Source organism: Canis lupus, chromosome 1, assembly GCF_011100685.1.
Source record: "Canis lupus familiaris isolate Mischka breed German Shepherd chromosome 1, alternate assembly UU_Cfam_GSD_1.0, whole genome shotgun sequence".
In the NCBI taxonomy this organism is placed as follows: Eukaryota; Metazoa; Chordata; class Mammalia; order Carnivora; family Canidae; genus Canis; species Canis lupus.
In genome coordinates, this window is record NC_049222.1 from 63,020,498 (window position 1) to 63,038,599 (window position 18,102).

At 34.3% G+C, this 18,102-nt stretch overlaps 1 protein-coding gene across 1 annotated transcript in view; it reads right to left on the reverse strand.

The window, feature by feature from the left end:
* The window catches only part of TRDN (triadin), a 360,587-nt gene that overhangs the window by 43,652 nt on the left and 298,833 nt on the right, over nt 1–18,102 (reverse strand). The window contains exons 24-25 of the mRNA NM_001389217.1: nt 3,180–3,206; nt 2,652–2,681 (exon numbers count right to left, since the gene is read on the reverse strand). Of these exons, the coding sequence (NP_001376146.1) occupies nt 2,652–2,681; nt 3,180–3,206 (57 nt within the window). The remainder of the gene's footprint in view (nt 1–2,651; nt 2,682–3,179; nt 3,207–18,102) is intronic.

The window sequence follows — 18,102 nt, forward strand, 5'->3', positions numbered from 1 at the left end:
AATGCAGAACTTGTCATATATTTGAGAATTCTATCCAAATAAAAAAATGCTGCCTGATAGAAACAGAGAGAGAATGAAATGAAGGAATAGCAACTTTCAGAACAGAGTCACAGATTCAGAAGCTTGGGTTGATGGGAATTCCTTGGGTAGAGAGAGCATGGCTGCCACCCAGGTGGGCTAGAAAGGCAGACTCCCCACCATACGAGATCCAGAAGACAGTGTATTTGGCCAAAGAGGATAATCTCAGGTCCTGACATCTAATGGAATTTTCTCTGCTATGTTTTGGATTTACTTGAGACCCATAATGCCTTTGTTTCTTTTTTTTTTTTTTTCCCTTTTGAAATGGGAATGTCTATCCCACTGTTTCATTTTGGAAGCAGATAATTTGGTTTCTGATTTTGCAGATGGAGAGAAATTTTCTGCAAGAAGAATCATACCCTGCATTTCCATAAATGTTTAGGATAATGAGATTTGGGACTTTGAACTGATGAAATGTTGGATGCATGGAGGGTGCAGGGAATAGGATTCTATGGGCTGAATTGTGTTCTCCCAAAAGATAGGCTGAAGTCCCAACCCCCAAAATGTAATCTGATTTGGAAATATGGTCTTTGTAGGTGTAATTAATTTAGATGTAGTTACATGGGAATAGGCTGGGTCCTTAATCTAATATGACTAGTGTTCTTACAAGAAGAGGAGAAAAGACAGAGATAAAGACACAAAGGAAGAAGACATCCATGGGATGATAGAGGCTGAGATTGGAACAATGTAATTTCAAGCCAAGGAACACCAAGGATTGCTTGCAAACACCAGAGGTCAGAAAAGGCAAGGAATCTTGTCTCACATCCAGTTTCATTCTTCTGCATGTGGCTGTCCAATTTTCCCAGCACCATTTATTGAAGAGACTGTCTTTTTTCCAGTGGATAGTCTTTCCTGCTTTGTCAAATATTAGTTGACCATAAAGCTGAGGGTTCACTTCAAGATTCTCTACTCTGTTCTACTGATCTATGTGTCTGTTTTTATGCCAGTACCACACTGTCTTGATGACCGACCACAGCTTTGTAGTACAACCTGAAATCTGGCATTGTGATGCCCCCGGCCCTGGTTTTCTTTTTCAATATTCCCCTGGCTATTCAGGGTCTATTCTGATTCCACACAAATCTTAAGATGATTTGTTCGAATTCTCTGAAGAAAGTCCATGGTATTTTGATAAGGATTGCATTAAATGTGTAAATTGCCCTGGGTAACATTGACATTTTCACAATATTAATTCTTCCAATCCATGAGCATGGAATATTTTTCCATCTCTTTGTGTCTTCTTCAAGTTTCTTTCAGAAGTGTTCTGTAGTTTTTAGGGTATAGATCCTTTACCTCTTTAGTTAGGTTTATTCCTAGGTATCTTATGCTTTTGGGTGCAATTGTAAATGGAATTGACTCCTTAATTTCTCTTTCTTCAGTCTCATTGTTAGTGTATAGAAATGCCACTGATTTCTGGGCACTGATTTTGTATCCTGCCACACTGCTGAATTGCTGTATGAGTTCTAGCAATCTTGGGGTGGAGTCTTTGGGTTTTCTATGTACAGTATCATGTCATCTGCAAAGAGGGAGAGTATACTCAGCCATTGGAACGACAAATACCCACCATTTGCTTCGATGTGGATGGAACTGGAAGGTATTATGCTGAGTGAAATAAGTCAATCGTAGAAGGACAAACATTATAAGGTCTCATTCATATGGGGAATATAAAAAATAGTGAAAAAAAATAAAAAACACTGAAAGGGAATAAAGGGGAAAGGAGAGAAAATGAGTGGGAAATATCTGAGAGGGAGACAGGACATGAGAGACTCCTAACTCTGGGAAACGAACAAGGGGTGATGGAAAGGGAATGGGTGGGGGGTGGGTGACTGGGTGACCGGGCACTGAGGAGGGCACTTGATGGGATGAGCACTGGGTGTTATGCTATATGTTGGCAAATTGAACTCCAATAAAAAAATAAAAAATAAAATAAAAAGGCAAGGAAGGGTTCTTCCCTCCAGGTTCAAAAGAATCATGGCCTTGCTGACACCTTGATTTCAGACTTCTACCTTCCAGAACTGTGAGAGAATAAATTTCTGCCTGACTAAGATATCCAATTTGTGATATTTTATTTTATTACAGCAACTTTATAACACAAATAGTAAACATGAACCAAAGATTTAACTGTTTTGAGAATCAGATTTCTGTGTGTTCTTTTAAAAAAAGTTTCTGTTGCATACTGGAAGCCTTAGAAATGTTCATTTCACTCAGGTGCTCCAAAAAAAAAACCAACCAACCAACCAAACAAACGAACAAAAAAAACAGAATGAAAGGACCAGTTTTCCTGACAGGATATCTGCATCCTATAGTAATCAGTAAAAATAGGGGTTTTGTAGGTCAACTCAATTGCTTCTTCTGAATCAGATCCATTTCTCAGAAATTTCTCCTTTGTAAGTAGAATTTTTTCTAGGAACAGGGGTATAAATAAATATGCATTATGTTTGTCTTATTTTAAAATTTGGTAAAGGATAACATTTTGTGTAATATTTGCACTAGGACACAACATTGGCAAAGAGGTAATATGCTATTTGCTATAAATATGGAATGCAAGTATGAATTTATACATAAAACATACATACCTGATTTCTCTTCTTTCTTTACTTGTGACTCTAAAAATATAGGTGAACATTAATAATGATGATTATACAAAGATAATTTTTTTCTGTATTCATGCATATTTCTTTTATATATTATTTTTTTAGATTTTCCATATTGATTTTCTTCTTTTTATGGATGCAGCAAGTTGATACAAACAGGCAAATAAAGGTTACTTATTATCCATCACAGTAAGAATTATTTTGAGCTAAAATGAAAAAGTGAACTAAAGTTTTTATGAGAAGTTAATGAAAGGTATTGGTCTGTGCCTTAAGTGAACAAAGGTTGGAAAAAAAATCTTAGCATAGCATGTTTTCAGAAACACAGAGGATATTAGAAATACAAAAGGCATTAGAAATATGAGGATATTAAGCACATTGTCTACACAAAATAGTTATGATTCTAATAGCTTGATTTGAAGCAAAATACTCAACTATGAAATCAGGGGATAAGTAAAAGCATGCATTTAAGATTTGTTTTATTTATTTATTTTTTGGCATACAAAAACATACGTGGAGGCTTAGGCTTGACTTCTTTGTCTAGAAAGAGTTTAAAATTATTAAAGACTGGGTCAGTAAATTGACTGAATTGACATTGAATATGAAAGAATATTACACATTTGAAAATTAAAATAAAACAGCAAACAACTATTGTTCTTTATTTAAATTCTACAGGATATGCAATTTAATGTCTATACAAAATCACTAATTGAAAAACAATCATTTTTAAATGGTAAAACTCTTAGCTTAATTTTATTGCACCATTAAAAATAATTTGCTCACAAACTCTTGTGTGCAACATTAACTTTTAAGTCTAATATTAAGATAGAACACATAATTTTATTTTGAGAAATTTCTTCTATCTCTTATTATTGAAGAGAAAAAATATTACCTATTATTTTCATTTCCATTAATATTATTAAATTTTATCTAGCCTGGTATAATATATTAAAAATGATTGCTACTGAAATTGAAACTCCAGATGATTAGAAATATATGTTTTTATTGCATACTGGATCCATAGTGTAAGGGTTGGCAAACCTTCTATGAAAGATCAAATAGTATATATTTTTTACTTTAGGCCATATGATCTCTTTCACAACTATTCAACTCTGTTGTAACACAGAAACAGCTGTAAATATTATGTAAATGAATGGGCATGGCTGTGTTCCAATAAAACTTTATTTATAGAAAATAAATAAAGGTGATCAGTCTGTAGGTCATTGTTTGTCAGCCCCTGCCTTCTGCATAGTCAGTTTTAATTTTCTTTATTTTTTTATCTCAACAGAGATTTCAACAGTAAACAAAAACAGCTTCCTTTGATTCTGTATTCCCTTATAAATATCATCCAGTACCTATCATTGTTCAACTCAGCTTCTTGGGAATGTCATCTTTACTTGCTTTTTCTACTTCCTGACTCCCATTTAATCATTCACTAAAATCTAGTTTCTATTTCCACCATTTCATTTATCAGGTCTCTCTGGTCATCAATCCCCGCCCCCCCTTTGCCAACACCAATAGATGTAGTTAACTGTATTGATCATTTTTCCTTTTTAAATTCCCATTCACTTGACTTCTGATTAGTCCTCACACTTAAAACTATAGAAAACAGACAAAATATGTAAAACACTGGCTTTAAAGATATTGGGTATAGACAACAAAGGATAGTGATTTTTAAGTGATGGGAAACAAATGATATATGTCCTATGATTGCTCCAGCTTAATGCCTTAATAGAATTATAAGGCCTTAGTGAAGGAACAGAATTGAATTGACGAGATGGAACTGGAAGTCTGGAAAGGCCAAGATAGCTAGAGATCATAGGTCAGAGTCATGTAAGGCTGCAGAGAAGAGAAGAGAGAAAAAGAGATAAAGTTCTAGAGATTTGTGGAAGGCCCTCTTAAATCTTCAGATGAGCACCAACCAGCATAGGCACACATGGAAATTACTTGGGGTCAGGAAAAGTGTCAGTCTTCCAAGTTTGATCTTTACTTCAGTATTGTGTTGGCTGCTGTGAGGTTTTTTAAAATTTTTTTCCCCATTCCACATAACTTTTAGGATCAGTTTGTCAATATTCACAAAATAACTTGCTGGAATTTGATGGAAATTGCATTAAATCCATAGATCACTTTGGGAGCAACTGACATCCTAATAACTTTGAATCTTCTACTTCCCACACATACACTATCTCACCATTTATGCCAAGATTTTGATTTTATGAATTCAGGAATTACATTAAAACATACAATGCATGCTAAAATTATTATACACTTCCTTGGACTTGGTATGAAAACCCACCTTTCTAATATTCAGGCAAGGATAAAAAGCCCGATTAATTATAAAATTCACAATGTTTTAAGACATAAATAGGTTTTTACAGGGAATTCCTTGTATAGCAATTCCTGGTACTGTTAACTGAGTACATTTGTTTTATGTGTTCTCAACAGGAAAAAAATAGTATAATGTAGTAAATAACATCTTAAAAAAAATTCCCTACCCTAAATATATGACAGATTTCCACCCTCTACTCTCACTATGAGCCAATTACACTATTCCAAGCACAGTCCAATAAGAGAAACGTTACTTTAAGTCCAATCAGTTCTACTCATCCCTGCAATCAGGTTGTGACAAACACTGAATGACTATTTATTTCCACAAAGCTGTTTAATTATGATATCTGGGTTTCAGAGTTGGTTTTTACATGCCCTCTCCCATATATATTTATTTCCAAGTCAATTTCAATTGCAGCCTATATTATTCTGCTGTTCTCTTTACACTCTGCCTTATAGATTTTATCGTGTTTCCCCCAAAAGTTATGTTGAAGTCCTAAGGCTCATTATCTTGTCAATTGACCTTATTTGGAAATAAGGTTTTCGCAGACATAATTAAAGTGAGGTCATTAGGTAGGGTGGGTCCTAATCTAATATGACTGATATCCTTATAAGAGGAGAAGAGACACAGAATTGGACATGCATAGAGAGAGAGAAGATAATGTGAAAACATACAGGGATAATACCATGTTGTGACAGAAACAGAAATTTGAATGATGTTTCTACAAGCCAAGGAACACCAAGGTTTGCTGGCAATTCTAGAAGCCAAGGGAAAGGGATGGAACAGATAATCCTCCAAACCTTCAAGGAAAGCATGACCCTTCCTACAACTTGATTTTGGACTTCTATCTCTAGAATGATGAGAGAATAAAGTTGTTGATAGATTTTATCATGAAAAAAATGAAAAAAATTTTTAAAAAAAGATTTTATCATGAAAGGATGTTGAATTTTTTTCAATGGTTTTCCTGTGTCTATTGAGATAATTACATATTTTCATTTTGCATTCTATTAATATAGTGCACCACATTTATTTATTTGTGTATATTGAACTATTTTGCATTCCAGGGATAAACCCTACTTCATCATGGTGTATAATCCTTTTAATCTGCTGTTGAATTAAATTTGCTAGTATTTTGTTGAGAATTTTTGTATATATATTCATCAATGATATTGACCTAGTTTTCTTTTCTTGGAGGATCCTTAGTTGACCTTGGATATTTTTCAGGATTTATCAGGATAATACTGGCTACATGCCAGGGACCACTGGGATGGACCTGGCATCTGGGTCTTAGAGGCTGGGCCAGTATTGGGATAGTTTGGCAGACTGGTTTCAGAGGAACCAGCTTAGAGGCTGGGGACCATGTGAGCTGCCCTCGTCCTGGGGCAGGACAGGAACCTAGGTCTGTGGGAGCCATTCCTAAACCCAGGACCTCAGAAAGCCACGAAGGATGACTTGGTGCTGTGGTAGGGCAGTAGGGCAGGAGCCTGGGTTCACAGGATCCCAGTTGGAGCCTGGGTCTATTGGGGTTTACCTAGCTTGGGATCAGGCTGGGAGTCTTGGTCTATGGGAGCTTGCTTAGAGCCTGAGGCTGCAGGTACCAGCCTGGTACCAGGGCCGGCTCTGATCCTGGGGTCTGTGGGAGGTGGCTGGTACTAGGATGGACCAGCAGAAGATTCATGGTAATCTGCTAAGAAACTTGTGCTATGATTGCTGCTCTGAGGCTGTGGGAGCTGGTCAGTGCCAGGGTAGGGTGGGAGCGTAGTACCATGGGAGTCACCTAGGACTTTGAGAGTCAGTCTGGTGGTGGCACAGGCCAACACTGGGGTCTGCATTGAATTTGGGTGATCTCTTTACTCTCCTTCTTCCTCCCTTTCAAGAAAAGTATATTTTTCTGTTAAGCTGCCCAAGTATGGAAGATGGGGCGGGGATAATGTGAATCTGTATTGACATCTTCCTCAATGTCTTATTGTTTTTCTGTGCTTCACTTAGGTGCTATATTCCCTCACCTGGAATCCTTAGCTCTTCTGAAAGTATATTCTGTGTATAGATAGCTTTCAAATTGATGTTTTGGGGAGGGAATGGACACTAAAAATTTCTATACCATCATCTTGCTGATGTTATTCCCACATGTTCTTTAGCTCTTTTATATTGTTTCATAATCTTATATATTCAGTTAAGAGGTGATATTATACCAGTTTAAAATCTGATGAAGCTTCACAGGAAAACACATCTGAAGATACATGAATGAATAAAGTGCATGTGTGTGTCTATCTATACATGTTCAAAGGCTATATATTCCCTAAGGTCTACACTTAGCAATAAGTGCGAGGCCAATATTGATTGTTTGTTGGAGGAGAATTCTATAAGGCAATGACTCTCAAACATTAATGTAATCTGGGCATTTATGAGGGATGTATATGCTGGACCCCACGCTTGACCTCTAGAATCATAAATTGGGGTGCCCTTCAGGTATATCAGACACATTTTGAAGTTTGAAAGCCACTGTTTGATAACCATGACTATATTTGTTAATAGCATTCACTTAACAAAATCTATGGCTATTTTTTGCAATTTTGAGTTCTAGCTAATTGTATATGTCATATTTATCATATTTCAGCAAATAATTAGAGTCAAAGAGAAAGGTTTCAATCCACTAAGACATAAATGGATAAAGCTAATACAGAACATGGTTATGTTGATTCTAGTGTGTCAACTTTTCAATATAGTTGACAGTAATATTCTATTCAGATGTTTCTGATTGAGATCTATAAACGATGTGATTGATATGAAATCAAATTTATATAACAAGAATTTTTTATTTTTACAGAGGAAAACAAATCATTGTAATTCTGATGTTCTCATGAAGATAGCAACTGGCTCCATATCACAGGTGTCAAATAGTAAGAAGCAATATAACAAGTATATACATACATATATTTGTTTATTTTATTTATAGGAATTTTAGGTTTTTATTTTTTTATTATAGCTTTTATATTTTTGTATTTTCTAAATTTCTTGAATTTTATTAAAAACAAATGAAATTGTCAATGTAATCTTCCCAATTTCTACTTCTACTATGCATTGACTTAAACAAAAATGGTCATATTCAATGAATAAAAGAGAAAGTAAAAAGAATGAGTCAAAAATATTTTAAAATGTTAGACACATGAATGACAGAAATCACAGCAGTTTAAAATTGCATAAAATAATATATAGCATGTCTGTATCTATATATACTAAGGAAAATTCTAAAATTTTTCTGACAAAAAAATTTCTGACATAAAATAAAATCTTGACCTGGTACAGTCAGAGAATATTAATGTGTAGTGTACAGGGACAAGCAATAGATAAGAGGTCTTAAGGGTTGAGTTTGGTTCTCACTCAAACACTCATTTGTTGTGGAACCTTAACATCCATTTAATTTGCTCAGTTTTTCATTTACAAAAACATTAGAAATGGAGGAAGTTAGATTACATGGTTTCTAAGATTTCATGGGGGTAAAGTGATATAATTATGTTAAATATTAATTTAAATTAAAATAGTAAATCATTGGGATCCCTGGGTGGCGCAGCGGTTTGGCGCCTGCCTTTGGCCTAGGGCGTGATCTTGGAGACCCAGGATTGAATCCCACGTCGGGCTCCCAGTGCATGGAGCCTGCTTCTCCCTCTGCCTGTGTCTCTGCCTCTCTCTCTCTCTCTCTGTGTGACTATCATAAATAAATAAAAATTAAAAAAAAAATAGTAAATCATTTACAAAGGAGACAGAATTTAGATAATCAACCTGAAAAGTTTCAGTATTGATTTCTTTTGGGCTTATTGCTCTTTAGTAAATCTGTTTGCTCAATTGCTGATAGATTTTCTGCTGTTGAAGCATGTTAGAGTTTAAGGGTAGAAGAACAAACTTGGTTTCTTTTTCTTTTTTTTTTTTTATATTTTATTTATTTATTCATGAGAGAGAGAGACAGAGACAGAGAGAGACAGAGAGAGCCGAAAGAGGGAGAAGCAGGTTCCATGCAGGGAGCCTGACATGGGATTGATCCTGGGTCTCCAGGATCACGCCCTGGGCTGAAGGTGGCCCTAAACCGCTGAGCCATCAGGGCTGCCCCACAAACTTGGTTTCTAAGACACTATAGTGAGTGTTCCAGATATAATATATCTATGTACACAGCTATTTAGTACAGAGAAGAAATTGGCTCTGCTGTAGATTTACATCTTCACCAGAAAGAAACATCAAACAGCCACTTTACCTTTTAAATTGACTTGAAGATTAATATCCAAACTTTGTACCATATATATAGAATAAGCGAGCCATTTGGAGGAGGCAAGAAAATATAGGGTCTTTTATGGGATGCTTAAACCAGTTCAGAAATCTTATTACATTTTTCTAGAAGCCATTATTACTCAGCTACATGTTTTATGAGGTTTTATAATCTTTTAATTAACAAAACTAAAATAGGAGTATAAACATTACATATATAAAATATAAAACTGAAAGGAATTGCTTTCTGAAGTGTATATGAATTTGAGTAAACATTCTTTTTTCTTCTTTCACCTGTAGACAAATTTATAGATAGAGGCAATCTCATTTATCAAATGTACTATATAATGTTATTTGGTTGAAAAAATATCATATTTTTATTTATATAATGTTTACAAATATACTTTTAGATATTTAACGTAAAATTATCTATATAATGTAAAAATAATGTAAAATGATTCCATCATTTTACAAACCATCATTTATGTGGTGCTATAAATCAAGGAAATAAATCACAAATGATGCTTTGAAAATTGACCTTTAATTTCCAAAAAGTGACTTGGTAAGCAAGAATTGCCTCTGACAATTGGAACTAAATCTGTGGAAGAATTTTTATTTTATGTTATAGAAATGCAATCTGTTGGTAAGAAGTAAAAATATTTTTCATGGTGTCCTTTAATTTTAAAAGCAGCATTATTTGGCAGTATATTGAAATGGAGTTTGGAAAGTTCTTTATAGTTTACCCAGTATTAAGATCTGTGGTAATATGGCCTCCTAGATACATGAACCCAGTGACATTCATCTTTATTGGATTTGCACTGTGCTCAATTTTCTAGGTATCAATTATTTTGTTCAATTTCTTAAGGCTGTACTACAATAAATTTCCATGGAAACTTTTTTGTTATCCAAGCATCTACCCTTGACCGCTCTGTTTACGATCCCCCTGTTATATTTTGCCTCAGATGAGTAGTGAGGGTATCTTGGGGTCCTGCTTCTTGATGTTCAAAGGGATTTAAAGTGATGTTGATTAAACTGTTAGTAGCAAATGTTTTGCTTACACCATGTTTCAGTGTGAGAGATCGGAGGAAGTTAATAGAGAACCAATAGAAAGGGGAAGTTAATCAAAACCATTACTTTGAAACCTCTTTTTATTTTTGACCAAGAACTTAATATAACACTGACAACATACCATGATTATTCAATCATTTGATCATTTGATTCAGCAAACGATGACCTAACATTTAGGGCATGCCAAGCACTTCAAACTCTTAAGAATAGGCGTATAAGACTTACCTATTAGTTGAAAAGCTGAATTCTTATGGATAAATTAAATTCCAGCTACAGTCATAGTAATTAGATTTGGTTGAAATGCCATGCTAGGTAGTTCTCTCTCTTTATGGGCAGAGACAGAACATCAATTCTGATATCATGCATATACTTTGCAAAGTTGGGAGAAAATAGAAGATATGGGGATAAATGGGTTTATTCCACTATTGACCCACATAACAAACATTCTAAAGAAAGACTTTTTTCTATTCCAAACACGTTCCCTATATTGGTAAATGATACTACATTCTATCTATAATTCTAACCAGGAGGCTGGAACTCATCCAAAATTCTTCTTCAGGCTTTGCTATCCCTATTCAGCTCTTAACAGAACCCTGTTGATTCCATTTTCTAAATATATCTGGAGTGTACTTCCACTTGTTTATTTCCTTCTCAGTTTCTGCCTCTATTAGAGATTCAAATATATCATTTACATTCCCCATCATATCACTGGATGCTTTTGCCCTCTTCTTGCCTCTTCTCATCATACTGTGCTCATTTGTCAAGTCTCAGCTCAGCTGTTGTCTCCCTCTGGAATCCTTTCCTGATCTCTTTCCAGGATGAGTTAGATGCCCTTAATCTGTACTCTCAGCATCGTATGAAAACCGTCATCTCTGTACACTGTAATTATTTGCAATACTTTGTAATTATTTACTCATTTGTCTTCCACAAATAAATTGTGAAATTCACTAGGCAGGGACAGCAATGCAACTATCATCTTTGTATTCTTAGCACTTGTGCATTGTCTCAGGGTGTCAACAATAATTGTCTTTAATGAACAAGTGACAACTCTATATAAATGGCTTACTCTATTGAGTAATGCATGCAACTAAACATACTCCCACCAATGACTCACTGAAGAAGCTGCTAAAATATTTGAAAAGGACTTGCAAAAAAGAGAGAGTTCTTTTTAACTCTGTGGCCCTTCACTGAAATATACCACTGGCAGAAATCTTCCATTTTTTTTCTACGTAGGGAATTTTTCAAATTTGTATTGTGGTCATCTCATTTGAGATATATGAAAATAAAACATGTCAAAGTTTGTGTATGGAATTTCTCATTAGTGTTGGTTATGGTTATTTTATCTATGAAAAGGAGAAAATTATGCCATGTTTAGGTGTGACTATTGAGCAGTTTGACCTGGAATATAATATGTATTCCTGATTATTTCCGATTGATTAGCACCATCTTTCCCAAGCATGTTTTAATTATTAAGATTTACTAAACTCTATTACCATAAACACCACCTGATCACATCCTGATACTTTAAGTTGGTCTTAGGAAAGAAATGAGACAAGAAATGAGCTCCCATCACGTTGAATCCTACCAATGAGATTCAGTCCTGATTTTAAAAGTCAGGGTACTGGTTAAAGCATAGGGTAGGAATGGAGGGTTTGTGAGAAAGAAAGCTCAGTAAAATGTCTAAACCTCGATGGACTTGTCTAAAGTTGTCAGGAATGGCTCCAAAGAAACCATTATTTCTGCCATGCTTGTTATTGGTCACACCAATCTCAGTTCCTGCACTTGAGAATATTCTGTTTTGAAACCAGAAATATGAGAATAAAAGAGATGGTAGTTAATACTATTTCTTTTATCTTCTTCAATGCTCAAATAAATAGTACTGTATCTCTTTCTCAACATGTTTTGTGTTATGAGTGCTAAATTGGAATAGCATATGAAAGAAAAGAAAAGATCCCTCATGTTTGTCCATAAGAGGCAACTGAAACTTTTCTCCTGGAACATGATTCAATTATTAAATATCAACCTTCCTTTAAGCATATCACAAGTGTGAAACACTTCATCACAGGCTTGAGAAATATTCCCATGTGTGAATGTTGTATTGATCCACTAAATTGAAAAATAAAAAAAAAATTGATCTAAGAATATAGTTTTGAAAACTGGATGATATATTGTGTGTTATAAATAATATACAAGGATGTTTAGTCCTAAGAGAAAGAAAAAAAAAAGAGATTGAGAATAGGTTCAAATAATTAATAAAACTAGCATATTTTAGAATAGCAAAGAAGAAATAAGCTAAACAATACATTAACATTGGGGAATTGGGTCTTGTAAATTTTACAATATTTTGTCAGAGTAACTCACAAATTAACCTGGAAACAAAAACCTTTCTACTAGAGTTGACTTCTTAATAGGCAAGTGTCTAAAAAACTTCTGAGTTTTTCTTTTAATTTACAGGAGCCAGACCATCAACTTCTATGGCAAGTTATAAAGTCTTCTCTAGTGAATTGCTTTTGCTGTCCTGGAACATCTCAATTTGAATCTCATTACCACCTTCCTCAATTAGTTTTTATATTGGGTTGAAATTGAGAAGGAGGATTTCAGTGACAGTTTTATAAAAAAGGGGAAATAAAGAGTATTTTCTTATTCTCATAAACTACGGAGGGGAGAAAATCATTCTGGGGAAAGGCTGAAAACGAAAAATTGACTTTTGGAGGATTCTAAAATATATTCAGTTGAAGACATCTCTAAAGAAGACGACATATCTAAATAGTAGCTAATAACTCTTTATTTACCCTAATGTTAGTACAATTTAGCAATTTTAAATGAAACTATCTTGTTCTCTTTTTTTTCTCTTAATAGAGAGAACTTCCCGAGGATTTACAGAGCATGTGTCAGCTGAGGGAAACTGTACCTGTCATACCCTGATTCAGAAACTCCAAATGGGACTATGCTTGATTGATTGAATTGACTAAGAAATATTACATCTCCAATCTCCAGAAGATAGAATTTTTTTTAAATCAAGACTTAAGTACTCAAGTCACCATCAAAAATAGGAAAAAAAAGAGATTCTAGTACAAAAATACTTTTTGCATGACAAAGGTTTTATACTTTTTTTTTGCCCACAAAACAAACAAACAAAAAAATTGTTTTGGTAAGCAAAATGGCCAATGATCATGTCTCAGATTTTGAAATGACTGTCCCAAATTTTAATTCTGGAAAGTTGTTGTCTTGTATACTTATTAGTATAATTAACAGATAATATATTAAATGTTTATTTTGTGCCCAGACCATACTAACTATTTTAAATGAAATACTTTAACATTTATATAGTAAACCTCGTAAGGTCAATTTAGCAGATTAAGAAACAAGCTTCCCGATCCATCTGAATATATAAAATGAAAACTCCTACTCATGTGTTGATTCAAAAACATTCACTGAGCTCTTGTTATGTGCCAGGAACTGTTTGAGGAGTGGAAATACATGAAATAAACCAACCTTAAGGAACATACGCTGTACTCCCCTGTGTGTTATTAGTATCCTCTAGAATTGTTGTCTAAGCATTGCTGTAGGCTGGCAATTCAAAATAGGAGTGCCACAGTTCCAAGTGGGTTTTTTTGTTATTGTTATTCTCCACCCACCTCCCTCTTCTGCCTCCCTCCCTCTATCATCTCAATTATTCTGACAATAGGATGGTAATAGTATACTTGAGGTTCTAAATTTGGCAGTAAACTATATCAAGGCTATGTTGGCAAGAGGAAGGTACACTATATTTTAGGTTACCCTGAAGTCAAAGAGGACAATTTGCAACCTTATAAGACTTTTTTGTTCCGTGCCTTAGAAATCAAGTTGAGTGTGTGAAAGAGGTCATTGTTATGTTGAAAGAAGCCAGGAAACATTTGCTCTTTATATCAGCTTCCTTGTCTGTAATTTAGACAAAATAATGGAACCTAAGTCACAAGATCATTATGAGATCAAATTATGTTATATATGTATGTGAATAATTCCTCTTGATTAATTAATTGCTCTGCCAATATTAGTTATGTTTTCATTTTCCAAGATTGGAATTAGAAGGCATTTAATAAATGTCCCTGAACTAAGAGTAAAAATCATTACAGTTTTTTTTTTTTTTGATTCATTGTTTCCTTTGAGTAACAAACCCTGCCTACCTGTTGACTACTTAAAAAATATTAGTCTGTGATAGAAATGGTGGTTGACTTGCTGCCTTATAGATTTACATGAGTCTTGATAGGGATACTTATGAAGTATTTATCACCACTGCCACTTGCTAGCGATTACTCAATTTTCCATATCAGCATACTTTTAATACAATTTTTATCCGGAAAGAGAATAAGCACCTCTTCCTCCAAAAATTACATAGACTTTTCTGTCATCTTATTTATGGGGAAAAAAATAAAATGAAATTTTGAGAAGACAATGCCTGGGTATAAACAAATTACACGAGTTAGCATATCTTTATTGTTCTAATTGCGACACAACTGAACATTATGTCCAGCCTTTCTCATTTTGTTCTTTTCTTTTTTTAATACATAATTTAAAAAAAAATTCTATTATCTTTGCTCTACTGGTTCACCAAATCTTTTAAGTAAGTGTAACACATAATTTCTCACAGTGCATTTAGCTGAACACCACTATGCTATCACAGAAAAGATATCATAGTTGAATACATTTGAAAAATATTGGGTAAAAAAAGGCTCAGCTGGTTTCTTTACTATCAGACTTCCCTAATGTGTTCATATATATGATAAACTCCAAGAGCATTTCCCAGACTAACTTCACCTCAAATCAAAATTCTTTCATGTGCCAATAATTGTAGCTAGTCTTCTGTGCAAAACACTGCCAACTACAAGTGCAAGATAGAGTTTACCTATCCTGCAGGACATCCTTCCACCCTTTATAGTTACAGAGAAAAACTCCATAACAGTAATGTTATGGATTTATACTCTTAGCTGAACTGTATAAAATAGTATGGTTTTTAAGAAAGAAGGACTTAGTTCAAGGTTTTAAAATTAAAAATGGTACTACATGAACCACTGGGGTAATATTACACAAGTGAACAAGTAACAAACAAGAAGATCTCTATTGGAAAGGAAATGTTTTGATCTCAGAAGTAGGTAATTCAATAAAATGAAATACTTTTATACTTTATATATATATATATATATGTATATATATATATATATAATACATATCCCTTTTGTCTCAGGTCTTTAAAAATAGAATGAGTGCATGCCTTAGTTTTTAGCATTTTCCCATGCATTATGCCTTTTACTGACACTCTAACCCTGTAAAGTTTTAAAGATGGTTGCTGCTATATCTCTGATAGATTAGAAATTATTTAAAACTACAGTTTCTCTGATGTCACATCTTCCCCTCTTTTTACTTTGCCATGCTATTCTCCTGAATAATTCACACTTTTCCCTTTTTCAGACAAGTTTTTAAAATAATAACTTATAATTTATACAAAGCTTACAACGGGTATTTTCTGGCCTCAATCCTGGCCTTCAACTAAATGCCTCATACTATGGTAATTTGGTTTTCCTCTTATTTCGTTCCACTAAAACTGCTTATAAGATCAGCAGCAACTTTATATCATATCTTGCAATGAATATTTTTCAGTCTTTATCTTACTGTAAATTTGTTACATTTGACACTTTGACAGCCTCCTCCTCCTTAAAATTCTTTCCCCCTCGGTTTTGAGACAGTATCTCAAGGTTCTAAGAGAATTCCTTCCTTCATTCCTTTTTTTTTTTAATTGTTTTAACTCCTTCAAGTCTTCTTCCCTGTTGACTCCTTACATATTAGTATTCTTGATTTGCTTCCTTGATCCTCCTTCTTTCTCTCTCTCTTCCCTTCGTAAATGTCAATAAGTCTCATTGTTTAAGCCAGCACAGCTTTGCCAGGAATTTCCACATCCACTACCATATTTTCTCTCTGGGTACCTGATAATCATACCTAAATGCATATTCCACAGGCACCTCTCATTCAACATTTCTCTCCCCCATGGCTACCCCAAATAGATTATAAACTCTAGGAAGACAGGAACTTGATTGTGTTTACCATCCCAACACAACACAACTTACTATATGCTTGTGCTTTGCTATACTGCCTAGCATATAGTAAATGTTCAACAAAAACATTATATAATAAATATGTCAAAAATTTATATAATACATATAGCTTCCTTTTTTTTTTTTTTAATCTGCCACTTCTTTTGGAAATTCCAACCACAGTAAATGACATTACTGTCCACATACTATTCCAAGATAGAAACCTGGGAATTATCCTGAATTTTTTCTTATCCCCTGCTCTAAGTTGTGGTGATTCTACTTCCTAAATGCTTCTATAATAGCTCTCCTCTTTTCCTTCCTACTAATGCTCTCTCAAGACCCTTTTAATAACTCTAGAGATGTCAGTGCAAGATCTCATCACCTAGAAAACTGATTTCCTGAAACTATTGGCATCCTCTGTATCTTCAATTTGTGATTATTCAGAATCAGCTACTTGAAATTCTATTTTAAGCTGTACCTCATTTGGCTTAAAGACTTTTAATTGTTCCCAATTTCCTTTAGGAAAAAGGACACAACATTTACTACAGCAGCACGGTTTTCTTTTAAGCCTTACCTACTCTTGCTCTCCACTCACACTTTGTGCTGAAGTGAAAGTGAAATCTTGTAGTTTTCAGTGCTCCTGACTGTTTACCATCCAGCTGAGGCTTTATAAATCTATCTGGAATGCTCTATGCAGGCTTTTTTCACCTGCTTATCTTCACCCACCTTCTGAGATCATTCATATAATCTTCTCCTTTGGGAATATTTCCCTGAACCAATAGGCTAGAGAAATGTAACATCCCCCTGTGTTCAGAAGGCACACTCTGCACAACCTTTTCTTGCCTGTTTGCTTGATTTGTATTCATTTATTTTTGTTACTATAAGCTCTTTATTTAATGATCTTTGCCTTGATATAAAATATTTATTGAGAATTTATGTTATTCATCTTTATATCCTCAAAACCTGGCACACTATTAGAAACATGGTGGAAATGCAATCAGTATTTATTGAACAAAACTGAGTCTGATCCTACCATAACTTAGTGAAGCTAATCAAATTGAGATTTAATTATTTCTACAATTTATAGGAGCCCTGCATGTGTTTTATGGGTAACTTAAAGATGTAAGATGTATATACTATTTTAGTGGTATGTGAGGTGGTTGGGGGAAGAAAGAAGGAGAAGAGAGAGAGAGAGAACACATTTTGTCTTATTGGAAGATACAGTATATATACATATACTTTTGTAGGACCACGATAGTAATTTTTAGATTGTTATTACATTTAGTTTATGTGATGACAGACATAGATTGAATAGAGGAACCAATTAGAAGCAAGTTCTTTGAGGAATATGAGCCAGAGATGCTTTGATGACTGATAAGTATGAGTACATACTGTTTTTCTTTGGCTAAATCATTAACCTATTGTGTCATTCTTAGCTAGCTGGTAGAGACTGCTCTCTCTTGACACACATGTTCTGCTAGCAAAATATGGGTTTATTTATTCTTCAAATGAATGCACAAGTATGTCTAGTGCTTGTTTGCCTACGCTATGTCATAAGAAATAGCTGTTTCCTCAATCATTTCTCGGATGGCCAAAGTCCAGAAATCACCCATCAAATGAGATGGTGGATGGAGGATGTCAACCAGTGCTCAGTAAGTGTGAGGACCTCCCTACTAGTTAGAAAGCAGCCACCCAAAAATATAAGTCCAATCTA